Raw genomic sequence first — 27,698 nt, 5'->3', positions numbered from 1 at the left:
TCGCCGGAGGAAGATCAGCGGTGCGATCTGAAGTGCACGTTGTGCGGTGGCCCGCACGCCACGGCGGCCAAGGAGTGCAGGGACAAATTTAAAGTTCCCTATATCGTCAGAAGACGACGGCGGCAGCGGCGCCGACGCGCCGAGCAGCTGCAGCTGGGGACCGAAGTCAACACGGCGAGCGGCAGGAGCCGCTCGCGTACACCAGCTGTGCGGGAGCGCAGCACCGACCGAAGCCGCTCTCGCGCGCCAGCGGTGCGAAAGCGCGGCTCAACTGGGAACCGCTCTCGATCCAGAGGGCGCTTGGTGTCCAGCGTGAGGATACAGGAGGAGCCTACGTGGGCGGATCGTGTCAAAGGGAAGACGAAGAAGGAGCAGCAGAGACCCACGGAGGTAACGCGGTCGACTTGGTGGTAGGTCGCACATGGAGGAATTACTGAAGGAAGGTAAGAAGCTTAGAGAAGAGGTACGCCGACTCAAAGCCGCCAAGGCAAACCCCAAGCTCGGTGAAATAGAGGCGAGCAACCAGACGCCAGAGGTAGTCGAACAGATACCCTGCGTAGGACTCAGTAAAGCAAAGCGTAAGGCCCCCCTTCCTGAGGAGGAGCAAGAGAGCGACTCGGAAACGTCTGAGGGAGAGGCTTAGCAAAGAAAGATGTTGGAGGAACTACTCAGGATAAGTAGAGAAAATCAGGAAAGCGTAAAGCTTTTGCTGCAAAAAGTAACGGTACTAGAGGAAAAGGCAGCGATTACGGCCAAAGGCAAGGTCCGAGCGCAAAGCAATACAGTAAATCACTCCAACGATGCTCCGGACGCGAAGCAAGCCATGGTAATTTAGCATCATGGCGGGCGATTACAAAGATCTGGTAATCTGGCAGTGGAACTGCGCTAGCTTTCAAAGGCGCAAGGCTCCACTACGGTAGTTTTTAACGAATCGGGTGGAAAAGCCGCAGATTTTATTATTACAAGAGACACTATGTGATGTCCCTACCCTCTCTGGCTTCAAAACTGTGTCGGTCAGGAACGAGGGAGGAAGAGAATTAGCCACGATGATCAAAAAAAAATTTACCCTTCATTGAGCATAAATTTCATTCTGAACGGGGTAAGATCGAGGCCCTTTTCGTGGAGGTTATACCGCACTGGTGGCTTAAGCAGAGCGTCTTTGTGCTTAATGTTTATAGCCCGCCGTCAGACCAGAGACAGGCGTTTAAGTCTCCGCTAATGAAGGCGACGTCGATAGCCAAGCACTCTCCCCTGATAGTTGCCGGGGACTTTAACGCCCCTCATAGTGCATGCGGCTACGTCAGACAGACGGTAAAAGGAGATAATCTGGTGAGGATCCTGGATGATCTTGCGTTTACAGTAATCACGGACCCAGGGTTCCCCACGTCGGTTGCGCGAGACACAACACCTGATTTGGCATGTGTAAGAAACGTAGGTAACGTCACGGGGGTCAAATAAGCAGGAAAACGTGGGCAGTGACCACTTCATAGCGGCAGTAACCTTAAGAGTGGACGCCCGACCGGCCAGGGTATTTCGAGTGACGGACTGGAATGCGTTTAGAAAACTTAGGAAGGAGCGAACGAACGCATTTTCCTCATTTGGAGAGGCTATTGACTAGCTCAAGGAAGACGTAGAGAGGGCTACTGCAATAGTAAAAATGGAGGCGGGGGTCCCAAGAATGGACCCGCACTTAGCACACCTGCTGGAGGCCAAATCCTCGATTCTGATGAGGTAGAAAACACAACGGCTAAACCGCAGGCTGAGGAAAAGGTTGCGGAGCTTAATAGAGAGATCAAAAGATATTGGACGGAACTCAATAGGTTACAATGGGACGAGGTCTGTGCAGCAGTAGACGGGTCCATGCGCTCAGGAGGGAAGTGGAACCTCCTCAAGCACCTCCTGGGTGACGCGCAGGCTAAGGGGAATCAAAGGCAAACACTTATTAAAGTCATACACAGGCACAAACAGGAGGGAGGTACTGAACAGTCGCTTTTGAATGCGGTTTCGGATAGATACCTCCCCATAGGGCCGACGCAGGAACAGGGTTATCCGCAGATCGATTGTGCGATGGTGGAGGAGCCGGACGTGCCCTTCACAGAATCGGACATCAGGGCGGTGCTCCACAATTTACATAGCACATCGGCTCCCGGTCCGGATAAGGTTTCTAACAGGCTATTACGTAACCTGGACGATAACACAGTGGAACTACTAAATAAGGAGGTTAACAGGATATGGGAGGCAGGACAGGTGACCGACGGATGGAAGGAGGCATCGGTGATACTCATCCCAAAACCTGGAAAGCCCCTTAATTTGGACAACATGAGACCGATATCACTGACCTCGTGCATAGGCAAGGTAGCTGAGCACGCGATTTTTAACAGGGTTACCGGGTACATAGAGCGCATGGACCTCTTCCCACATAATATGTTGGGTTTTCGGCGAGGCCTATCGACGCAAGAGGTTATGCTAATGCTGAAGAAGAAAATCTTTGATAGCGGCACTCGGGACGTGAGAGGGATTCTCGCCCTGGTTCTCACTAAGGCGTTTGATACAGTATTACATCGATACATACTGCAGGCCACGGCCGGTAAAGGCCTGGGAGTCAACTTCCAGGCCTTTGTAAGGTCCTTTATCATGAATGGAACCGCTACTATTCAGGTAGGGCAGATTCGGTCGAGCGTGTACGAACTGGGGGCTCGGGGTACCCCCCAGGGATCAGTCATCTCACCACTTATCTTCAATATAATCATGGAGGATCTTTCAGAAAGGCTGGGCGGCCTCCCGGGCATAGGTCACGCTCTGTACGCCGTTGACATCCCTATCTGGTGCCCAGGGGGCTTCTTAGCGGAAATGGAGCAAGCTCTACAAGCGGCCTTGGTCGAGACAGAGGCTTACCTCGCGGACACAGGTCTCAAGCTGTCTCCGAGTAAGTCGGAGCTGTTACTTTACAGACCAGCAAGGCAAGGGGTTGGGGGTCTGACACCGCTGAACCAGCTACCCGTGGTATTATACGCGAATAATGGGCACAAAAGTCCTAGAGTCGACTCAGTCAAGATCCTAGGCCTACTCATAGATGCGAGGGGCTGTAATGCCAGAACAATTACCCACGTTACAGCCAAGACGCAGAACATGTTGAGGTTAATCGCTAGGGTGTCCAACCGAAAGAAGGGGTTTGGTGAGGACAACCTCCTTCGGATGTACCATGCGTTTCTGATGAGCCATATTAACTATATGGCGTCAGCTCTAGTATGGACCAAAACGGAAAAGACCAAGTTAAATACCCTCATGCGCAAGAGCATCAAGAAAGTGCTAGGCTTGCCGATTGCCACGAGCTCCGACAGGCTAGATCAACTCGGAATGCACAATAACATAGACGAGATCACAGAGGCGCAGGTCACTGCCCAGGTGGTCAGGCTGTCGTCGACCAAGACTGGCAGGCGAATCCTTGACGTGGTTGGCATGGCTCCTAGGATAATGGAGGAACGGCGGACAACACTGACACGGGAAACGAGAGAGACCTACATGGTGGGCCCTTCCCGCGAAATGTACATCCACATCATAACGAGGGTAGACGTAAAGCCTGTGCACGAGCCATCTTGAAGAGAGTTAGGGATGACACAGACTCTTCGCTCTTTGTCGATGCGGCGCAATACGGCAACAGGAGAATGTTCGCGTTGTCGGTTATAGACGGGCGGGGAGTGCTTCGCTCATCCGCCTCGGTAAAGGCGGCCACCCCGGGTATAGCAGAGCAAATCGCAGTTGCACTGACCTTGTGTGACCCAGAGCATTTCTACATTTACACCGACTCGAGAGACGCAATCAGAGCATTCGAATCGGGTAACCTCGCACGAGAGGCGGCCTCTATTCTAGAGAAGAGGGCTTGCCCTGGTTCTCATTATATTACGTGGTTCCCCGCACACATGAGGACGAACGCTCTCGAGGGCTTCCCAAACCTCAACGAGGTGGCCCACGACTGTGCGCGAGAACTCACGCGCCGCGACGGTCTGGAGGCTCCGGAGGGACAGGAAGGCACTCAGCAGAACGATCCACTTCTCATATTTAATGAAATTACTAAACATTACCAACTTCTCAGGCGAGTTTATCCTCTTCCTCACCCGAAGCTCAGCAGAGGTCAGTCAGCTACTCTTAGAATGTTGCAGACGGCATCTTTCCCGTCGCGGGGCTTCCTTAGTAGGATATACTCAGACGTGGACCCTGGCTATTCCGACTGTAATGAAACCTTTTGCTCTATGGCTTACATTCTCTGGCGATGTCCCGCTTTACCTAACGACCGACTCGCCAGCGAAGCCGAATGGGAGGAGGCCATCAGAAGCACGGTACTCCGAAAGCAAGTCCAGGCTATCCAGAGGGCCCAGGAAAGGGCGCAGCGTCACGGCGTTCTGTTCTCTACGTGGGCGCGGCCAGCAGTTACAACGGCCTCCCGTTAGTGGGTCCTGACAGTAGTTCCTCAGGATCAAATAAAGTTCGTTGTCTGTCTGTCTGTCTGTCTGTCTGTCTGTATTCGATGCAACGTCACATCAGGTGACATTTCAATTCAGTGAAAGAAACTTGACTGAGCATGACGCCTTTATTTCAGATTATTGCTGCTCAATTCAAGCTGGCGCAGTCGTCACGTTAGCTTCATGTTCTTCGGACTTTGGTAGAGCTGTGGCCAAAGAACTTGAACACACGTTTGCAATACCTAGCCTTTAAAAAATCCTGTTACGCGGAGAAATAAACTTTATTCTAACACAGTTCTGTAAAGTAAAAAGTTCAGTCGCATGAAACATTACCCCGACACCACGATATGTATCCTAGGTAATTATTACACTTTTTTCAAACGAATCTTTACTTTGGGTAGTGCACGCGATGTAGTAGGCTCTTCGAATCACTGTCTTTCTGTCGGTCATCATAATTACTTCCGACATACTTGTTCCGTTACCTCATCGCGTAGCTTGTGCTCAAAGCAAGCGGAAACTGACCTAGATGATTCATGTTGCGTTGTGGCGAGAACTGAGACCAAAAGTAAATAACGTTTAGCCGAGGCTCCTCTATTCAAAGGCACCAACCACTTCTTAGTTTACCGGTACGCCTGAAAAGGGGTAGGGGTATTAGATTTATTCGCGCGCTATGTGACTCTTTGACAACCAACCCAAGGATGAATACATGCGTAATTGTGACTTACGTGACCCGGCACTTCTGGCGAATTCCAGGTGACTCAAATTAAAAGAAATACTATTACGTGCTGTCTTTAAAATTTAGCATACATGCTTTACGCTTGCTTTTTAAAACTCATGTGTGCAACGCAAGTTTACGAACTCTGCGTGAAATTAACACTTGATGTCGATGAGGTTTCCCGAACATTTGGGCGGATGGCAGCGCGAGTGGTAAGGGATTAGTTCATAGCAAACCGACAAAAAATGGTCCTTGTAGCAATGAGATGTACGCAGTCATCACTCACCTTAAGTTCGGTGAGGCAGTCGTACTGAGAAACTTGCATTTGTCACGTTCTACTTGAAAAGGCCTACCTACCCATAGGCGTAAGACGCATCGGCCTCCTAGTAACTGCGGTGAGCGTTGTCTGTGGTTTCAGAAAGAGCGTTCTCCACTTCAATCACAGAAAGACACTTTTTCTATCACAAGCACCGCACCATGAATGTGTTTATGCGTGAGTAAAACCATGCGTTGCATGACGTGAGTTTCTGATGCAGCAGTGTGGTGATTTGTATGTAAACGTCCAATGACATGGTGCTTTTTAGCTAGACAGGAAGGGCAACCATAATATTATATTGAATGTCAATATTATAATATCATTCATTCTTCACAAGCGGCTTAAATGTTTCACTACATTTCATAAACGCAAGTATTACTTTAATACGCCTGTATACAGCACATGAAAATGGCTGGAAAATTTCAAAATGCAGCCCACTGTCAAAGTGTTTGGCAGAGTGGTGAGCATTCAGGTGAGAAATGATTGCAAGGTCGTGTGAAAGGCTGAGTGACTGCACGTAAATACTCCAGCTGCTGCGGCAAAACATTTTCTTGAGACAGAAAAATCGCCACAATACCACCGAGTTTGTTTTCACGTATCTTTCGCACGTACACACGCGCAACACTTCACAGTTCACGCACTGGTGGTCCAACGACAATGCTATCGGCGAGTTGCACCGGGATAATAAAAGTGTCACTATAGAATTGCCACACTCGGTAGACTCTGCAGAGAGAGGGCAAAGTTCAGCGCAGTTTCCGTCAGAATCTGTTGCATTTTCTGGTGCGGCTTTCTTCGCTGCCTGCTACTGCTCCCTTCGAGGTAGGTGCCCCGCTCAGAAACTTCTTGATGGTACCGGTCGCGATGCTCCCGACGGCCAGGTGGTTGGCGTTGTTGGCGCTGACGCCATTTTGAGTGGCCCCGTTTGTCGCACCGTTGGTACACACGGCGCCTGTCCGCCGTTCGCGCATGAACACAAGCTTCTCCAAGTGACCGGTAGGAGCTTCGCACGTGATGAAGAGGAAGTAGCTTAGGATGTAGCTCCAAACCACCACTGCGAAGCACTGGGATACCTGAGTTTGGGCACGAAAATGAAATTAAAGGCGCCGCACAGGCATTGGCCAGAGTTATACATAGGTATCAAGCAAGTAGTTGATCCACTTAGACACACGATCCTGTAAAATGCAATAAGACCTCTGCTAGGCTGTGGGGCCTGAAGCAGCAACCACATGCAAGATATATTTGACGTACTTCTGGTGCTGTGCACCGTCTGTATCACAGCGCTTGGTGCATACGATCTCATCATGAATAAAATGCGTTATATGCGGTTGATAAAGCATGTGAACGTTCAGTGTGTGGCCAAAATACTCATCGCCCCATTCAGGAAAACGACGTGTTGTTGCATTGACGAAGAGAAATCCACTTGCGGTAACGCTGGCTACAGGCGTTAGCTTTTCGTATTCACTTACTGTTGATTAGTTCAAGTTTCCATAGTGCCTCGACTGCTTGTTCATTTTTATTTCTTTTTTTAAAGTTCTATGTAGTTGAGGCCTATGTAAATTAAGATGGAACACCAATGAGCCCGATACTTGCCGCGTGGACATCTTTGTATGAGATAAACATTCTGGCTCCGCGTCTCAAGTACGCCAGAAACATGTTCAATCTGCATATCACTTGCTGACGCGCAGCTTGAAGCTTGCTATTTGATGCACACCTTGAAGCAGTGCCGCGAATATTTCGTATTGGCATGATGGGGCGAAGTTAAAAAAAATATTATGGACGTTTACGGGCGAAAACCACAATATAATTTTGAAGCGCACCGTAGAACGGGACTCCGCAATAGTTTCGACCACCTGGGGTCCTTTAACGTGCACCTTAATCTACGTACAGGGGCGTTTTTGCCTTGCGCCCCCATCGAAATGTGGCTGCCTCGTCTTAGAGTTCAACTGTCGACTTCGTGCTCAGCAGTGCCATGCCATAGCCGCAAAGCCATCATCGTGGGTATCGGAGGAAGTTTCATCAAACTTGAACAATGTATCGAAGTATTTCCACACCATGAATAAGTCTGTATATAAAAATTCCCAATATACAGTCCTAATTGAAGTGTCCTCACATCGGTAATAATTTTCTGCTGGAACCACTGCAGTAAAAGGACGGCGTGTGAGCCGCATTACATCTGGAACTTGCAAAGCGCAACAACATTACAAAAGTTATTGCGCGTAACCACGAAGTCATCTGAATTTCGGGTTTATTTCCGCTTGCAAGCTGGTTTGTTGTGGAAAATGCTTTCGTGACCTGACACACTAAAGAGCAACGGAAGCTTGAAGGTTGCAGTTGAGGATCACAGTGAGCGGATCAAAACACTATAAAAGATAAACTATGAGAACAAATGCAATCAAGAGAGAGCAAAAAAATATTACCTTAGAGCTAACTCACAACAGACTATTACGCGGTAAAACAGGTAATCAACTATAAAGCCAGAAGTGTAAACTAAACCCCAACGATTCCTGCTGCAGCAGACCAGAGGGCATTTCTGCACAATGTTGCCAAATAAGAACCGATCAAGCACAGGTTGCGTGTTCATGCGTATACTTGGCGTATTCGTTGTACAGATGTGCGCTATTTCCATGGGGAGCTCAGATGAGAACCCGGGCAAGAATTTTAGCTTTGTTTAAGTTAATTGTGCCTTGCTTTCGCGGTATGCAATTTTAAAACTAAGCCTTAAGCAAATTGCCCCACTTGCCATTTGGTTCGGCATTTAGGGTACCGTCCTCCCTTTAAATACGCGCCGCATACAGCATCGTGAAAGCTTGATGCTTGGGCGCTGCTTGCCTTTCCCTACGACTAACAATAGTTACCGATCGACAACGATGCTATCTTTACGCATGTGCTGAAGCCATGAAAGTAACCCAATTAGTGCGCAAATACGTTGCGTCTGCTTATAGTGCGTGGGGTACTAAAAACGGAACTCGGTCAACTGGCGCGATGCCTGCCCTAAACGTGCTACTAAACAGGACTTAGGTGGCGGAGCGTTTCGAAACAAATTGTTCTTAGAAGGGATCAAAATAACTCGCGATTGCACCGCCGTGGCGGAAGCACTGATGGATAACGCGTGCTACGGTCGTACGGAGCCTATTAGTTTTATAGAACATGTGCCAGCCGAGGGAGGTCGGTAATTCGCTCTAGTACCTAGTACCACTTGATGAAATGTTCCCTAGGAACATTTTACCACTTGTGATCGGGACAGCGATATTCCAAGTATCCCATGTATGCATGTCCTAAATAACCATGTCTATGTTTATATATATATATATATATATATAGAGAGAGAGAGAGAGAGAGAGAGTCATCACCAAACAATAACAGAAGGTGTTGGCTGAATTGGTCATTTTCCGGAACGGGAGAAATTGTATCTAATTTATGACCAGGGTTTTCTAACAGCCATGCGTGCGGTTTCAAAATGGTTGCCTAAAGTATGTTTACATACGTACCTTGAAAAGACAGAGTAAATACCAGAGTTTTGGTGATATTATTTCCAATAACGCAGGAAATTAAACAAAAGTAAACTTCAGGGGATGGTCAACAAAGATCTGATGGTCAACAGTGAACAAAGGCCTTACTTACAAAATTACTGTGTTGGGCGTCCTTGCCTGCTGTCTTATTATAAAGACAGAACCCTTTGGTAGGGGTACTGCCACTATTTATCCAAAATTTGTGGCAGCAAATATAGTGCTTTTAGTCCTTTATGTGCTTACAATAAATCAGATACTGTTTCTCTCCAAATAAGAATTTGAATGAAATATTATGAGTAGAGAACAAGTTTGTCATGTCTTTCGTAGTAAAATTAGCTACATAAAAGTTTTATTGGTGTGGTCATAATATACACTTGCAAGCGAACGATGATCGTCACGTTAACACAAGGAAAGTGCTATCACTTGAACACCTAAATTAAAATGTCCGGGTTTTTAAGGTGAATGCGTAGTCTTTCATTAGAACAACCACGGGGAATCAGTCACTCATTAAGGAGGAACAGAAATGCAGCTTACCAGAGTGAAGTGGGAATAGAAGATGCGTTCTCTGGCGACATGGTGCGTCAGAAGGAAGACAGGGTAGTGAATCAGGTACACTCCAAATGAGAGATGGCTTAAGGGCACAAAGCCGTTCCAGGAAAGAAAGCGGTTCACAATTCCTGCATTTGTTTTATGGTAGAAAGAGAAAAGAGCAGTGAGTATGGGAATGGGACGTCTATGCAAGAAATTCGTTGCAGAATTGTAGCGACATTGTTTTCGTGCCTAGTTTGAGTTCCAGGAAAGACATTGGAATACAGGGAACCACCAAGTGCGGAGCGCCCGCCTTCGCAAAATTGTTGCGCTCCGTTAATGACCAATGTGCGAGCCTCACGTACGCACTAGCCTTGCCGAGCCGTACATTGCTACAAGTTCTCTTTATCCACGGATGCAGTAATTGGGATTGGTGTGCCATACAAGGTGCGCATGGGACGACAGTTGCCGTCAGTCGTCTTGATCCGTCAGCTCGCAGAAAGTTAGCGTACGCTGCGCAAAACGCTCGAATATTTCAGTTATAATTACGAATTGATCTTGTTTTTGTTTCTGTAAATAAAACCAGTGGGAGACAGGAAAGTGCTAAGACGGAGAAAAAAAAACGTTGCCCTCTTCATTGGCTCGACACGAAGCCTTGGAAGGCAAGCAGATAATTTTATTATTCGCCCAATTTTGAGGTAGAAGTGTACAAAACATGACTATGCAACGGGATGGTTACAGGTGAAGGAACGATGTGGTGGTTCATCCATTTCCGCTTCACCTTATCCTGCTGGTAAAAACGCCTCTAGCCCACGCGTTTATATGACTACAGCGTTAACAGCGTTGCGTGAGCACACCGACACCGCGCCACATGGATTAGCTGGTGTTTGTTGCTATCGACTATTTATACGGACTCTTCAATACTTTTATTACACTGGTTCACCATAACAGTCATGCATGCATTTTGGGCAACCGTGGGTGCCACAATGGTACATCCTACAATCAATCAAGCACTTGCCAAACTTAGCTACAGTTTTTAGCTTTAATCTGCCAACTCAATCCATTGCTTGATGGCAGTTTGCTTCCTTTAGGCACCACACACAGTCACCACAGCAATAAAGCAACTGGCTTTTGCATGACCGCTGTGCTACATGACGTTTTTAAGGTTTCTTGAAGTTGTGACATCTAACGTAAGTCGTGAGAGCTGTATGTAGGGTCCCTACAAGATATTTTAAAGGGGTGTTAATAAAAGGCACGTGTTCACAAATTGTTTTCATCAAAAAAGAAATAAAAAAGAAAAATATGGGAATGAGCATTGTACGAACCAACTTATCGTCAATCGAATTCGGCCGCTACAATGACATCAGCGGCCTTCTCCTTAACGTAGTTTCTCTAGCGTTCAAAGCTGTGCATTGCGCCCGCGCGGTACAATGCCCACCGCTCTCTACCAACCATCTCGAAGAGCGTTTGTGTCGGCATGACATCCAATTCATGCAGCGTGAAGCTTGTTCGAACCATCCATCTCGGAGGCTGTGCTATCTGCGGCAACATATGGCCCCACTTCTTCATCGGTGATGAGATCTGTCCACTCATGCTTTTGCCGGAGGCGCTGCTATGTCGTGACGTTAAAAAACTTTCCACCGTCTACGAGTAAGGACAGTAAGTGGAGGGTGTTCTAAATAAATGAAAATAGCGCATGCCCTTGCGAATGGAATTTTTGGCTCCCAGTTACAATGTGCAAAAATGATCTTGATATGGTTCAACTGTTCATGACAGTATTGTCTAGCGACTGTGCACGTTCATTTGTGTGGTCAAAACGTGTGTAAGGTTCCGTAATTCTCTTCTACGAAATGACGTGGAGTGAGTGGCTCTCACATGCGTATCGTTAGCCACTCGCACTGGCAATGTCAGTCAGGCCGACATCGCTTACATTGCAGCCAAGCGCGAACTTCAGCAAGCAGGAATACAATATAATCGAACGAAATACAAATAGTCCTGGCGCCTCTCCGCCTATGTAGATGTAGAAGTTTATCTTGCAAAGGAAGCACTGTTGTCTGGCACAAGCGCGCTTGTTTTCTACTGTTTTTTTAACGTTGTCGCACTAACCTAAAAAGGTTCATGCTAGCTTAGCTTAGAATTGTCAACTGTACCATCGCAGCAGTGAAAGCTTGAATTGGGCACTAAGGCCTGCCTGCGTGAATCCCGAAATCACTGGCTAGCCCGGGTGGAAACTTATTTTGCGACAATCATTCATAAAATACATGGGTGATATAAACATACAAACAACATACCAGCAGCTTTTGGGAGTATGTTTTGAAAGATGTAACTTTTGGCACAGAACAAGTATGAAATTATGGGGTTTTACGTGCCAAAACCACGATCTGATTATGAGGCACGCCGTAGTGGGGGACACCGGAAATTTGGACCACCTGGGGTTCTTTAACGTACACCTAAGTCTAAGTACACGGGTGTTTTCGCATTTTGCCGCCATCGAAATGCGGCCGCCGTGGCCGGAATTCGATCCCGCGACCTCGTGCTCAGCAACCCAGCACCATAGCCACTGAGCAACCACGGCGGGTCACAGAACAAGTATTGTGCTTGTGAAGTACCTGAATAAAACCTAACTGAATATATATTTTGTCGTATGTCTCTAATCAATTTTGCATGGCGACCTTAAAGCAACATTGCCTGTTTTACTTTGATAGCTCGTAGGTCTGAACGCCCACGGTTCAACTTCAGTTCATACAAGCATCTTATTGTATCGTGCATGCTAGTAAAAGCAAGTGTCATAAAACTAGATAGACAAGTTATTTAACGAAGTAGCCTTCATTTGGGTTTATGAGTTTTGAGAGTTTAGGTTATCTGTAAGATGCACCGGTGTGTGAAGAGGTAAAGATACCGGGAGGCACGAACGCGCAATTCTGTAGGTTCCGTCAACTTGTATTAAGGCATTAAACTCACTCACTTGTTCATATGTGTGCACTGAGTTTTACCTAATTATCGCGTAACGTAAAACTAGTTTATGCAGTTATGAGTGTCATCACGGTGTTTAAAATGTCAGTGTTTCAATGTTTTTTCCATAGAGAGAACATTGAGTTTATGCTAATTTGATAATTATGCTGTCTCCTGTGTTCCTTCTGCATTGTTCTTCATTACGCGAAGCGGCCATCAAGTTTCGCATATCTAAATGCTCTTGCATAGCATCAATTTTATTCGCTAGAGACTTAACGGCAGAATTATTGAGAACGCTCTCCTATTTTCTACGCTCTGAACTCTAATGAATGCAAAATATCTCGTGTAATACAGGACGCATTTGCATTTTCGTATTTGGTCAGGACGCTGTCAGTCTATCACAGTTTTATTTTCCTGAGCGACCCCCCCCCCCCCTGGATGCAGAGTACTCTGTCAAAGGTTTGGGCCACATTTTTTTTCTGCACGGCCAGTTATTATAGCGTACACTGCTTGCGTTACTTCCGAAACAAGACTAGTGGCAAAGAATGATAATCTCGCACAAGCAGCACCCTGCACTTACTGCGCTTCGGGGCCAGATTTTAATTAACGTAGCATTATTCAGAGGCAGCTGCTCAGGCTGCTTACAGCTTTTTAAACATAAATATTGGTGCTCTATCGATCTAGGCCTCTACAATTGTAAACATAAAATGCCGATCCATAATTAATAAGGCAGTACTGCATTTACTACAGACTGAGTTTACTGCAATAGTTCCGAACTTTATTTGACTAAATAAATTTCCCTTTTCGTTCGTTTATTCACGCCAAAAAATTTTGCAAGTACCAAAATTATAATAGTGCTACTCTCTCAGAACTTGAACGAAGATGAAGCTCGACAGTTTCACACTACGATACAAGCGCGATCGACAAGATGTTGTTATTGAAGTGCGGAGACAACCTGCTGTGTTGTGCTCACGCTCATATAGACCACAGCATCAACACCCTCCCTCCCCCCTCCCCCATCTCGAGCGTAAGATTATAAAACCCTGTCGTTAATAGCAATGGAGAGCGCAAAAGAGGCACACTTCTTTACCTCCACGCCCAGTAGCGCAGGTGAAGGCGATGCAAGCGATGCAAACAGACCAGATGATGCGGTCGGTGAAAGCGTGGAAAAGTCTCTTCGTCTCGCTGACACGTTCACTCTTGCTGTACCATTCAATCTTCATGAATAGGCAATACAGGCCGCAGAAGAGGCATATGCACCACAGAGAGGCCTGCATCATCTACACGGGGTACAAAAGTGGCAAGGTTACACATCAAATTTTGTTCTACGGAACATTTCTTACAGCTTTAAGCCTATCAGCAACAAATGAAAAAGGTGTAAGTCCGCTCCTCAACAGACATGTGCCGTGATCAGTCGGGCGATCAAAGGCAGAGTCCAGAAGAAAATAACCAATCAGGAAAAATTTTACAGCCGCCGCCTCTGCGTACTCCTTAGGAGGGCGCTGCATAAGGTTGGCAGGGGGTTGCGTTTTTTGACTGCTCTACGTGAAGCAAATATCACTTGCACATGATGCTGCTCCAACAGAAGTCTCAACAGAAAAGCTCAGTTTTCCTGCTAATGCATACTAATATTCATCCGGGTGACACGCACTAGTTGCGCAAAATGTGCAAATAAAGCTGTCTTGAAAAGTAGCTTTACTTGATTTTTAGCAATCTCTCGAATGAAAAAATCGATAGTTTTTTCCTTAAAGAGCCCCTCACGAGGTACCTTCGGACGTTTCGGTTATACATTCAAGACTTCGTTTCACGACATCAACTTTCTATAAGGGTTGGGTACTGGCCTGGCTAGAAGCAAATAAAGAAATTAAATGTTGCTAGTGTCGATGACGCGAGACGGCACGTTATCCTCCCCGCAGCATCGGCGTTCACTCAGTTTCTCGCCCGGCGTAAAAAAGCAACATCCCTACCCTTAGTCCTCGCGTATCAGAGCCGCGAACGCAATACTCTCTTACGTCGCCACGTAGAGCACCTTTTATTTTCCTCTTCCAATCCATTTATTTTTATGCGCTTCGAATGTCCCGCGTCGTTTTTGACGGCGCTGAGTTTCACAGGAGACTCTGAGCTGTTAGTTTTGATGCCGGCTGTTTATGCGCTGCAAACGGGACCTCTGCGTGGCTGGCTTGCGGCGCCTTCTTATGATAACGAGAGGACTGGTTGCTTTAAGAATGGCACAGGCTCCTTTAATTAAGTTCTGACGTGTTTTTGCGGCGTATGTAGATGGAATGTTTTTGGCACCGTCGGCATTAAGGCATCTAGGAACTAGGCTTGTTTATTTGTAATGCCCAAATTTGGTGAAGTTCCCCATAGTAGATTCAACAATTATTTCTTCGTGTTATCAAGAAGGGTGATGCCGCTTGAACTGAAGGCAGACTAGCTCACCTTGGAAATGTTGGCTTTCCCGTATTTCTCTACGATGAGAAAAGTGATGCAGCCTGAGAAGAAGCACACTCCGTGGTAAAACGGAAGCATGTAGTAGTGGTCCATCGTGTCCACGACAGTGCTGCCGAAAAATAGAACACGGTCACTGTCGGATCTCGAAATCCTTATTTACTACACATGCGTATAGGAGAGAGGTTGATATGGTGCGTGATGCGATGTGTTTCTTCTCGCTTAGTCACAGAGTACATATCAATGAAAAGTGAGGATAAGCAAACAAACAAATATGCTTATAAAATCAACGTCATTAACAACAAACATCGTCACTGGCAGGCACGTCTCCTAACGCGATTCGACAGTAGTTGTTCTTGCGAGAAACTTCAGTGCAAAACTGAAGCTTTTAGCGCACAAGACGAGGACCGGAAGTACACATAAAACACACCAGAGCTGACTTACATTTTATTTCGAAGGATTGTGTTTCATATCTACTTCCCGTCTTCACCTTCTTTTGCGCTAAAAACCCGCCGTGGTTGCTCAGTGGCTATGGTGTTGGGCTGCTGAGCACGAGGTCGCGGGATCGAATCCCGGCCACGGCGGCCGCATTTCGATGGGGGCGAAATGCGAAAACACCCGTGTACTTAGATTTAGGTGCACGTTAAAGAACCCCAGGTGGTCGAAATCTCCGTAGTCCCCCACTACGGCGTGCCTCATAATCAGATCGTGGTTTTGGCACGTAAAACCCCATAATTTAATTTAAATGTTTTTTTGCGCTAAAAGCTTCAATCATATCGTACCAACATGCCCAAGCAGCCACTTCTGTACAAAGAATATTGTGAATCCCCACCGAGGCCTGGCTCGACCAAGCTGTTGGTAGCCCATCGCAGTGTATGAAAAGCAGTGCTGGTCATTCGTGATAGCGGTGGCAATAGTGAAAGGAAATAGAAGGACAGAAGCTTTGCGAGCTGTTGTCTATAGATAGAGGCACATGCGTTTTATGCAGAATTGATTAGTCCGAATGCGATGCACACCTGTACGAACCAGATACATTCCCAGCTTGTTCGTTTCAATTCTTGCGTAGCATTGATAGTATTGACAAGTATTTCAGAAATTTTGTCCAGACGGCATGCAGGAGTGCCCTTACTAAGAGCCGCCGTTCACATGTTACAATGAGCATAAATTTGGACAAGGTGGCCGGCTAATGAGAAACATTTATGATAAAATAAAGCCTCCACTAATCCCTTCTTATTCTCTGCGAGAAAACAAGAGTGTTGTAATGACTCTGTTCGGTGGCCCGTACGTGTCAAAGCACTACAGAGTCCGGACTTCATTTAACAGTGTCCTTTAATTTCGCTGTCGTTTGTTTTCTTTCGTGTTTTTGTTCTTTTTGTGGCTATAAGTATTAGATAAGGAGCGCATTGCTGACGAAGTTCTCGTACCTCTAAGATAACGTTGCAAGTAGCCCAGGAATTGCTTTAGCCATCTAAGGTTCCTTAATAGGAGCCCTGACCTGATTGAACGTGCGTTAGTGCATAGTGCAATCACAGGAAATCTGTTGCCGCGACTAGAACCGAATCCGTGACTTCATGCTCAGCAGCAACACGTCAACATCGCTGATGTATCGGGGCTGCCACGAAGTTTCACTCATTTGAAAATCCTTTGCAAGCCTGGAGTTTATACGTCATACAAAGCAAGCTAACTACTGGTGTGGGTTGCGCTTTCGAAGTTAAGGACACAGTAAGGCGCACATATAAATATTACTGTGTCCTTGACTTCGAAAGCACAACCCATACCACTATGCGATTTCGGCTCACCCAAGAAACAGCACTCGTCAAGCTAACTAGTTCTAGGCTGTTGGCGCAAGAAACTATCTCCCTAACATGGAGTAACATCGCAATAGCAGGAGCTAATTTCGCTCTTTCACTCATTTATGATCTTAGCATTTATATGCTCGCTACAGTGACGAAATGGTTGAAATTATTAGACCGAAGAGAACGCTGGTATCTCCTCAACCAAGTATCACTTGCCCCTGCTTTTCTATTACGCAAGCGCTCTGTCACCACACAAGTTGATGCTATGGAAGGAAACAAGTGTTCAGCCACTGTGCAAGGTAGGTAAATTTGGGGATGTATTTTGACATCTATTGATACTTTACGCCATACATGTCTCTTTGGAGTATAGCTACGTACAAGGTCTATCCCAAATGTTTATGTACTGAGTCAGCAAACAAAGCGGGAGAGGGTGTAGTGGTGCCGTTATTTCACTATATCCGCTAGAAAGGACCCTTTTGACCTATAGTACGAACCTGACTGGACTGCTGTGTGACAAGGTAGAATTTTATGCGTGCACGTTTTGTGCAACATATTTTTAGTCTTTGTCGAAATGGAGGCCGACGAATAGATGGAATAATATATGAATATCAAATACCTTGTGAAAGTTCGGAAGAATCATGCAGAAATTCATTAAATTTTGAACTGAAGTGAATTCTGGGGTTTCACGTGCCAAAACCAAGATTTGATAATAGTGGGGGACCCCGGATTAATTTTGACCCCCAGGGGATCTTTAACGTGCCTCCAATGCACGGGACACGGGAGTTTTTACATTTCGCCCCCACCGAAATGCAGCCGCCGCGGCCAGGTATTTGATCCCGCGACCTCGCGCATAGCAGTGCTATACAATAGCCGCTAAGCCACCGCGGCAGGTTCAATAAATGTTGCAAAAGGCATATGGAAGCGATGTCAAAAAGGAAAACAAAAAGCTGTGTTCAAGCAGGTCCAGCGTTTTTGAAAAGGCCGCTTTCGGGAAGGCCGGAATATCAGGATGCCCTTCCAGCTCGTGAGTAGAAAACGTCAATCGCGTGCATTCTCCTGTGCTCAGTGACTGCCGAATGGCTGTTAGGATGGTAGCAGGCGCACTTGTTTTTGCCAAAGTCGTTCCTTCATAAAATTCTTACTGAACATTTGGAAATTAAAAAGGTTTGCGCGAAGATGGTGCCGAAACTACTGCCTGAGCAAAAGTTGCGACGAAAAGGATTTTGCAGTGATTGGAAATCTTCATACCACCGCAATGAACTTTCGCAGAGGCTCGTCCACGGTTGAATTTGCGAATCCGACATCGAGCTGAAGACGCAAAGCAAGGAGTGCACAAAAGAAAGATTCGCGAAAGACAAACAAATGCGCAAGAACAAAGGCAACCTCAGTCGTGTTAATCGTGTTTTTAGACTGCCAGGGAATTGTGTACCACAAATTTGTACCTGAACGTTTGTACCTGTCAATGCAGGTTTCTACGTGGAGGTACTGAATCATGTGAGAACTCCTGCTCACCACGATAATGCCCCAGCGTACTCTGCACTGATAGCGCTCGATATTATGGCTCGCGATTCCATCACTGTGCTGGAACACCCTCCCTACTCACGGAGTTCAGCCCCCTGCGAGGTTTTTTCCCAAATGTAAGCGGGCGTTCCGGGGGCAAAATTGCAGTGATGTGACAACAATTCAAACGGAAACGACATCATTGCTGAAGGACTTCACAGAAGAGGTCTTCCAAGACTGCTTCAAGCAATGAAAGCAGAGGTGGAATCAGTGTATTGTGTCGAATGGTGAGTATTTCAAAGATTACCGTATTGAGACATCCGAAAATTGGTGAAATATTTTTTAACTTACTGCAATAGCATTTCAGACAGGCCTCGAATGGCCGAAAGAGTGCAAACCTGCTTGTGACAGTTACATTTACGCATATTTTGATTTCCCACTGTATTCAATACAATATCTAAATATAGCGGCTGGGAAATGTTTAAAGGATAGCCGACAAGTTTTACCAACTAGATATTATAAAAATGCGTAAGTGGAGATCCCGAAAGTCTCTAAAACCCGTGATACGAGCACCTAAAATCTGCGAAAACCCCACTAAATGCAGACAATCAGAATCACGTTGAAGACATATTGTATTGCGTCTACATGAATCACAGTGCGAAAAAATTGCACTAGGCCGAACAGTCCTTTTTTCCCGTCTATAGTGAGGCAAAATATATAAATTATCAATACTAATAAACGCTTTTCTGTGCGACTGTGAAGCGCGGAAACGTATTGCGAAAGGAAACTAAATAAAGATACCCATTCTTGCGCAGCGCACATAAAAAAAGAACACGAGAAAGGAAACAGCTTCCCTGAACTACAATCACTGGCCGGCAATCACGTTGACCTACCGGGTAGTGATTAAAACTACAGGAAAATTTCCTCTGTTTTGTATGGTCGCGCGTTCTCGGCGTATATTTGTTTGCTGACGTGGCGAGGCCTAAGGTGGGTGCCATCGCTGATCCTGTACACCTACATCGTGCCGATCTTGCGAACAATGTGTTCAGGTAGCGTGTAACTGAAGCAGCCCTTGTAATATCTATGGAGACCAATCTATCCAGTAAATATGACATTTGTCATCTCAGTGGACATCACTTGTTTAAATTACATTTAATCACAATCAGGTGTCTGAAAAAACGCCCAACATCTGCGCTGGACCACGGCAGCTCCAGAACTGATAAAGCGAAATTAGGCAACAGAATGTTTGGATGTATTTCACAATCCAGAATCCCCTAAATGCGTCTGCGAAAATGGCGAAGAGTGAAACTGCTACGAACTGCCGAATCTGCTAGAGCTACAGTTCAGAGGAGGGAAGAGGACATCGAGGAAGAAATGCGAAGCAAACCCTTTGTGGAAGGTGATCATAATTCTTCCTTACTTGCCAAAGCGCATAGATAGAGCGAAGAAGGAACTATTGCAAAAAAATCTGAACTTTTTATTCTGCCAGAAAAAAAAACCCAACATTACATGAAAGCCACTAAAGAACCTGCCACCTGCAAGCGAACAAGTGTCTCACTAGGTAGCGGAAAACAACTGCTAACTTCACCGGGAAAACCGGTAAATTGGCAACGCTAGCGCCCACACACACCTTCTTCAAGTTGCAGAAACACTATCACACGTTTTTTTTGCAAATAGGTCAATACACTAGCAAGTGCAGGATATCAGATATCACTAATCAGATATTTCCTTTTTCGAAATGTCTGACTTGTAAAGATTATTGTGACGTCATGCGACAGAGTAATATTTGATGACGTCGCTCATAAAGATAATGAGCAAGAGTGTTGCGCGTGTTTCTCTCGGCTTGCACTTGCGTGTGGTAGAAGCACTAATGGCAGGAACGAAAGGAGCCAAGGTAAGCTGATGTCATAAATAATTCACCTCCTACGAGTAGTAAAACCGAAACTGATTCGTAGGAACAAGTATCATATTAAGGTTTTAAGTGCTGTTATCTTTTCTTACACCTTTCATCTTCTCCGTATGCAGGTTAGCGAAGCAGGCGAGATGTTGGTTAACCTAGCTCCTTGCCTTTATTTTTGTCTTTCTGTCTCTCTGATGCTTGGCAGTATTTTAACGCGACCGCGTTAAGGGCCCCATGTCACAGAAAACCCAGCGTCGGCGTCGGTGTTGGCGTGTGCGCGGGCTCGCCGGCGTCGTTGGAGGAAATCATCCCGAACCACCCCGACCATGCAGGACCTCCGCGTGGCGCAAGGCATTAGTGAACAAAGTTGAATTTCTCAAAGTACAATCCGCCAAAAAAATCGTACAGGACGACTTAAGCACACGCTACAGACTTTATAGCGTCGAAATGTAATTTTAATATACGAGAAAAAAGCCTGATAAGCAGCCAGGAATTGTTGAATGCTATCGCGTTCCACTCCTAAAGGCGAACCTTAAGCGTCCTCCATACTTTTTCTTAAGGTTTTGATGATTTTGATTTTGATTTAACGGAAGAAAGACAACTGTAAAATTTCAAAACAATAGTTCTTGGACAACTTTCACCATCTGCAGTTGACTCGTCGCGCCCACATATATTCATAGAGGCATAAAATGCAGGGATGGCAATGCAACATTTTGCAGACCTAGTGTACTTTCCACATGTATAATCTCTTGAAATGCTAAAACATTGTCCCCTCCACTTATTCGACAAGCTCTCCGAGTCAATAATCTCCATTGTCATAAATTTCAGTGATCATTCATCCGCAATGCCAGCAGGCGAGAAAGTACAGGTCACATCACGTACGTCTTCGTCACACCTCACTGCATCGGCGCCAATGACTGGCATGGACGGTTTTCCTCTAAAGAATGAAACTTTTCTGACACTCACCTGTACGAACCTTGCACTAGGACCATGAATGGCGTCATGTTGGTGCCGTAAATTTGCCACGCAGCTATTGCACAAGATGCGAGCGAGAGCAATACGAAGATCGATGCAGCCAGCCGATTTCGTCTGAGTAGAGACATGAAAGAAAGAATCCAATTAAGAAACTCCATGAAAGTAACCGCTGTTATTAAAGTAACTAGTCCCGCCTCACTAACACAACGCTAAAGAGAAAGTGAGTTATGCGTATCTCACTACGAGTGCGGCAGCCCTGCCCGTGAGGTAACTTGTTTTGCAGACAGGCCTTCAAAAGGGGCAATCTCGTGGCCAGGGCTATAGCGCATGCCTTGTGAAGCGCAAGAAGAATTATTTACTTTGACGTTCCAATCATGGCGGCAACGAGATAAGTAGAGACCGGATTTTAGGCAAATGCCTTTTTTGTTCCTTGCTCTCCAATCGCCCCACTTTGATATACGAGCATGAATTGGAGGTTCAGAAGGGATTTTATAGTGTTTTTATAGTGCCTATAAATGCCTATTTTGGCGTTTGTGCCTAAATGCCTATAAATGCCTATTTTCAATATCGGCGCGCATATGAACACTATTTAGTCTCAAGTTTCGCTTTCGAGTGCAGTTACAGACCGTTATTCATGTTACCGGGACACATTGACTGTTCGGAACTCTATGGGGTTCAACCTAGTCCTTTAGTTCAACCAACTGCAGGAAAAAAACTGCTAGCAACATTGAAATGGGAGGCGCTGGCCAGCATACGCCGCCGCGCTGACATTGCGCGAGCGGTTGGCAAATGCGAAACCGCGGAGAGCCGTCAGGGGAAAGGAGAGTGAAGGGCAAAAGAAGATAGAAAAATGTGATATGCACGTGGCTTTTGTTTTGTTTGTAATTTACTTTTTAAGGTGTTCACCGCCTTCTGGCGTTCCTTCTCAGCGTACGAGATCATTCTCAGTGACAAGAGGCCCAATTTTGAATCCAAACATCTGGAGATGGTGGTAGTTTGCTAATGTTTCCACAATGTTCACAGTGATTCTTAGACTACGTTCCGCGTGCTCTCCAAGCAAATTTCTTCAAACATGTGCACTTCAAATGGGCGGAAGTGTATTTGGCAGTGTCGGGACGTCTTGACTGTACATTTCAGACAATGCCATTGTATATGAGAAAATTGCCAAGAGTTGTGCCTAACAGTCCTCATGTAAGAACATGCTAATTTTTAATAAATCGTAGTGTCTCTTGCATTTGTTATTTCTCTGTTTTTGTTGTGTCTTAACTGCGTCAGGCAGACATTAAGTATCGCTTTTTTTAATCAGTATTCCCAGCTTTCAAGTATTCTTTTTCATGCCTGTTTCACTATATGCGACGCTCGAGTACAGCGGCCATTGAACATGAATATGAGCCGTGTGCTTATTGAATTAAGCCAATTGATCGTCATTAGTGCAGCAGTTTTATGGGACAATTACACGGCTATGTTCAACTGTTGACGCCTTTGTGCCATCGTAGACAATAAGATTTCTTGTTTTCCTATCGTAGGTACAGGCCGCGCACGTCTTTGTTTGAAATAATTTGTATTTATGTACAAATTTATTGTGCCTATATTTACGACGTTGGAGGCCTAAAACCTTGTTTTGCCTGCCTATTTTTAGCGCCTGAAACGCGCTTTTTTAATGCCTAAAGATCCGCCCTCTAGAGATAAGATATAGCCGAGGGCTTCGGTTTCGCTAACGCCATGCTCCTTGAACATGTGCCCCAAGCGCGGTGCACAAATTTGCACTGCGACCCTATTAGAATGCGGCTACCAGAGCCTGGAGTCGAACACGGACTACAAGGTTAAGCTCTGAATGCATCGATTAGACACAGTGTAGGTAGTGCTTAGTGCGTTAGAAGAGTGTATCGTGTTATACTATAGATCGCAATTTAATAATAATTTTACAGTGAACTTTGGTGGAATTCTTATAGACAGTAGGGGCAACCAGCGCTGAAACTTCGAGTTCCAACGGCAGCACTGTGACCAACCGCTTTGAAAGCTGTGATAGCAGCTTTTAGTAGGAAATCGCGCCATTTTTACGAGCAATCTTACTGTGTCATTAAGAGCAGTTTCCCAGCTTCTGACCTGATTGGAAACCGGCCTTCTAGAACTTGGGAGTGCGTGCGCTTCTCGGCACAACGCGCATGGTCATGGACAAGGCATTGTTGGGTGCCTCTGGCTGAAGTAAGCGTTGATACAGGTATGCTTCCGTTATCGTTCAATATTATTCATAATATTTTCGTTCACCATTTTTTCATAGAATTTACGAAGGATGCTATCGCTCAATTTATTGTTTCACACTGAAACAGCCGTAGCTCTTCCTAGCCCCGGCTACAATACAATAATAACTTTGTATACAACAAGATACAATAATAACTTTGTATAGATATTATCTATATCATAAATAGGCTCACTGATTCAACACCTTAACTGCTCTTGCTAATAGACAAACTGTTAGAAGTTAGATCCGTCTGCGAGGACGCCTTTGCCATGCTGGCATACGTTGAAGGTGTTTTCAAGCAATGGTGCAAACGTGACGTTCGGTTTTGACGTGTGACCATATGCCTTCTAGGTAAGTACGTGGGGACGAGGAGAGGGCGCCCGTGGGGAGGGCAGTGAAAGCGAGAGAGGAACGAGTCGCTCATCATTGATATCCGAGATGTTTTCGGGCCCGTCACCAGGTTTCAGTATTTTAAAGAGATATAAGCATTGCGCACGTACTGACATTTGCGTGCATAAGGTGTTACGTCGATAAACGTCACCGAAAAGAGTTATATATTGAAAATTCAGCTCACGCACCCTGGCCTGTCAAACGCCCTTGCGGGTGACACTGAGGCAATGTCACGCCTAAAGCGCGTCCGTTTCCCACCGAATACCTGGAACGTCATCGATCGTCACACGTGACTTCGGTAAATATTTCCACGGTGCAGTTGTCAATTGTGTGATGTGTCTTGTTATTACGTAATTGACAAGTTCAATGAAATTATAAAACGAATAAACCGAGTGTATACGAGTCCATTTTTCTCACCGTGCAAGCAAAGAGTGGCTACTTCCGGTGTTGTGTGTACCCGCACTCTTACCAACTGTCACTTAATTTTGCGTGGAAAACGACTACATCATGCGCATCGCCATTTATGCACTTTATGCCACAAGTAGTTTCAGTTTTTCAGAGGAGGCTAGTCTAGGCGAAGGGAAAGACTAAATTGGCAGTGGCAACATGGCTTCGAGACCTTCAGTTGCATCTGTGTACGCTAATATAAAAGTTTAAAACCAATATGAAAATTTAATATCACCATAGACAGCGGTTTGCAATTTACATTGTAAAAAGAGAGCAAAACCTGATCAGCTCAAGCAGGCTAGGTGGCCATTCGTCGCCAACTAGTTTCATAGGGGATGCTATTAGACTGCATCATGAATAACTACGCATAAATACAATTGCTTATACATATATATATATATATATATATATATATATATATATATAGCTTATTTATAGACAACATAACAGGTTTAGAGAAAGCCATATCAGGAAATGAAAAGTCCACAGATAGACTTAAGTTTGTACATGTAGCTTGCGTTAGACTAACAGGTTTGTGCAATCTCATTTTGGCCAGTGTCGTGCTGCGCAGCAAAACTTCAGCGGAACTCAATGCCATCGTGGTAGATAACAACATAAAGGTGACAACACGGGCCGCGATGTCCAGATCGAGTCGAGATAAGACAGCGCTGGGTGACATATTCGCTGATCCCACATTCTGTCATTGGACTCATTGCAGCGTGACTGGCAATGCACGTGTGAAAGCTAACGCAACAAGCTGCCTGTTCCTGTGAACAGCGAAGAACAAAAAGTTACGGTCCCGGCACTGTTTTCTTGACGTAAAGTACGCGGAGACTTCGGCGCAAGAGAATCGTGTGCATGTAAACAATGGGAGGCTTGAATCTTTTAAAACGCCCAGACTTTTTTCTTCACTCACCGAGGTCGAATTCAAGTATAGGAAGCACAAGATGGAGTATCTTGTGCAGAGTTGCAAAGAAAAAACTGAAATTAAAGCCCCGTTCAGTTGATCCGTCAATGAACCGGACTTTTGCTAATGAATTCCTACCGTGATGCGGGGAGAATTGAATTGTTGGTGGAGTTTGAAATCAGAAAGCAACGTTAAAAATAATATTATGTTGAAAAAACAAGCATTTACACGTAGCACGTACGTATGGACAATGCGCAAATTTAATTTCATATATTTTTGAGAAAATCCCGAGCAGTATTTGTAAAATTTTAAAGCAAGACTTGCTCTGCGTGAAAGAATTTGTTTGCGGGTGCCTGAACAAGGTGGCGGCACCATTCTGAGAGAAGCTCGGAATCGCGTTCATTGCGCGTCTCGTCTGAATCGCATCTATTCGTCTGCGCCAACGCGCCTGCAGTGAGTAGCAACATGGCGGTGCCCTTGCGGTTCCCCATTTCCCTGCATAGGCGCTATGGGGAGCGTTTCGTCCAGAGTTGGTTGTAATAATTCTACGGGGGACACGCAATTCGCTTATGCGATGTATGCTCTCCATTGAAAGATCCCAACAACAATGCGCTTTGCTTATTTGCTTCCTAAACTTGACTCCAGGTTCCCTACTTCACGCTGCACGAGTCCCATGTCTGCATAAACACGTGTTTCTCGAAACACGTTGGTTAAAAAAAAGTCGAAGCATCGCCCCAAAGTTGAAGCATTCATAGAGATAGCAACGCATTAGACCAAGTAAGGTTCATAACTTTATCAGCCGTGTAAACTGAAGCAAAGCAAACATTCGCTGATGAATGAAACAAGCGTGATGTCACGGGCACACAGAAAACATGCAGAGATCTCACACAAGGTGACCGCGAGCACTCGCTGTCCGACGCTGGCATGATGAGCGCCGGCAGCGGGAAGCGAACGCTTCGGGCTGAATGAGATAAATGTGATACCACAGCAGTGCAAATTGGTCAAAGCAGACTCAGATTGGCCAAAAATGGGAACAAATTCATATGTGGGCTGTCTGAAAGAGCCATTCTGATTTAATCATTTCAGACGCTATGTATACAATTGTGTACACCAACATAGTGCATCAACAGCAAAGCATTGATTAACGTATGGATATTTATTATGTACCCCGTACATATTGAAACATTTCTGATTGAAACAATGTTGCAAGTTTGAATTGCACAGGCAAATTGTTTTAGTAAAATCAGTATGAAGCTAGATGGTTGAGCATTCTCCTTGGTTTGAGTATGTCATTGCATGTAGCGGTTTCACTTCTTTCATTGTTTTTCACAGTTTGTTCCACCAGTCATGATTTTCGAGTGGCTGGATAGGTGCTTTTCAAGCCTGGTAGGCATGAAATAGTTGATGTTCGCATATCTGGTGTACCTACGGTGAGTTTTCACATGGAGTCCACATTCTGTAAACTTGACAAAATGCACTAAAGTACTGAAAACTCTTAATCTATTGCACAGCTGTCAGCATTTTGATTCGGAAGGTATATGAAATGCTGTGAAACTAAGTTTTCAGATAGATAGATAGATAGATAGATAGATAGATAGATAGATAGATAGATAGATAGATAGATAGATAGATAGACTTTAATTCAAAGATAGTTTTGTCTTGCCCCAATGGGGCATCGCTAATGGTCGGGGCCCCTAGTCCGGGGCTCCGCTGGCTCTTGCCATCTTCTCTGCTCTCTGGATCAGCTTGAGCTGGTCGTCGAGAGCTGAGCTGGACAGCAGTGCCTCCCATTGCTCCCTCGTGGTGTTCGTGTCACGGTGTTCTATGTTGTGTAGCGTGCGCTCCCACGTAATGTGGTATAGGGTTGGTGTGGCCCCACACCACGGGCATTCGTCCCTGTAGGCTGTGGGGTGCAGGCGATGTAATATGTGTATTGTGAGACTGCTATAAGTGCTTGTATTGCTTAACATAAAAAGTAACATATTTGACAACTTGGAGTAGCGAATTCTAAGTACTATTCGTATTGGGTAAAAATTTTCGAATATTCGCCAATTAAATGTACGGAGCGGAGTTAAAGCGCCCTAAAGGCATCGGATCGTTCACCAATGATAGGAGCCAAGACAATTCAGCTTGAAGCCATTGACCAGCATGTTCTTGGTGCGCTGGAACGGTGACTACATTGCTGCTACAGTTTATTTCTGAGGCATAAAATATGCAAATGTGGCGCAATAATGAATGTATGACCGCGCGAAAAGACGAAGGAAAAGTTAGACAAGAAGGCTACATACCCGTAGTAGATTCTTCTTCTTTCTGGGGTTTTACGTGCCAAAATAATTTCTGATTATGAGGCACGCCGTAGTGGAGGGCTCCGGATTAATTTTGACCACCTGGGGTTCTTTAACGTGCACTACAACGCAAGCACATGGGCGTTTTTGCATTTCGATCCCGCGATCTCGTGCTCTGCAGCGCAACGCCTTAGCTGACTAAGCCACCGCGGCGGGTCACCGGCAGTAGAATAATTTCTAAATAAGTATATGTTCGCAAATTGAAGATGTACCGAATGTTTCAGGGGATGCTTTAGGAAATATAAAGATGCTACTTTCGGAGCAGTAG

The 27,698-nt window shown here is 45.5% G+C and overlaps 1 protein-coding gene across 1 annotated transcript in view; it reads right to left on the bottom strand.

Moving 5' to 3' along the window:
• Positions 1-4,760: 4,760 nt before the first annotated feature.
• Positions 4,761-27,698, bottom strand: part of LOC119437507 (nose resistant to fluoxetine protein 6) — a 46,042-nt gene continuing 23,104 nt past the window's right edge. Inside the window, exons 11-15 of the mRNA XM_037704515.2 lie at positions 21,091-21,213; positions 14,920-15,040; positions 13,571-13,760; positions 9,535-9,677; positions 4,761-6,561 (exon numbers count right to left, since the gene is read on the bottom strand). Coding sequence (XP_037560443.1) covers positions 6,250-6,561; positions 9,535-9,677; positions 13,571-13,760; positions 14,920-15,040; positions 21,091-21,213 — 889 coding nt within the window. The 3' untranslated portion in view covers positions 4,761-6,249. The remainder of the gene's footprint in view (positions 6,562-9,534; positions 9,678-13,570; positions 13,761-14,919; positions 15,041-21,090; positions 21,214-27,698) is intronic.

Source organism: Dermacentor silvarum, chromosome 1 (genome assembly GCF_013339745.2).
Source record: "Dermacentor silvarum isolate Dsil-2018 chromosome 1, BIME_Dsil_1.4, whole genome shotgun sequence".
NCBI lineage: Eukaryota > Metazoa > Arthropoda > Arachnida > Ixodida > Ixodidae > Dermacentor > Dermacentor silvarum.
Note: the sequence above shows the minus strand (reverse complement) of the source record. Positions and strands in the feature narration are given on the sequence as shown.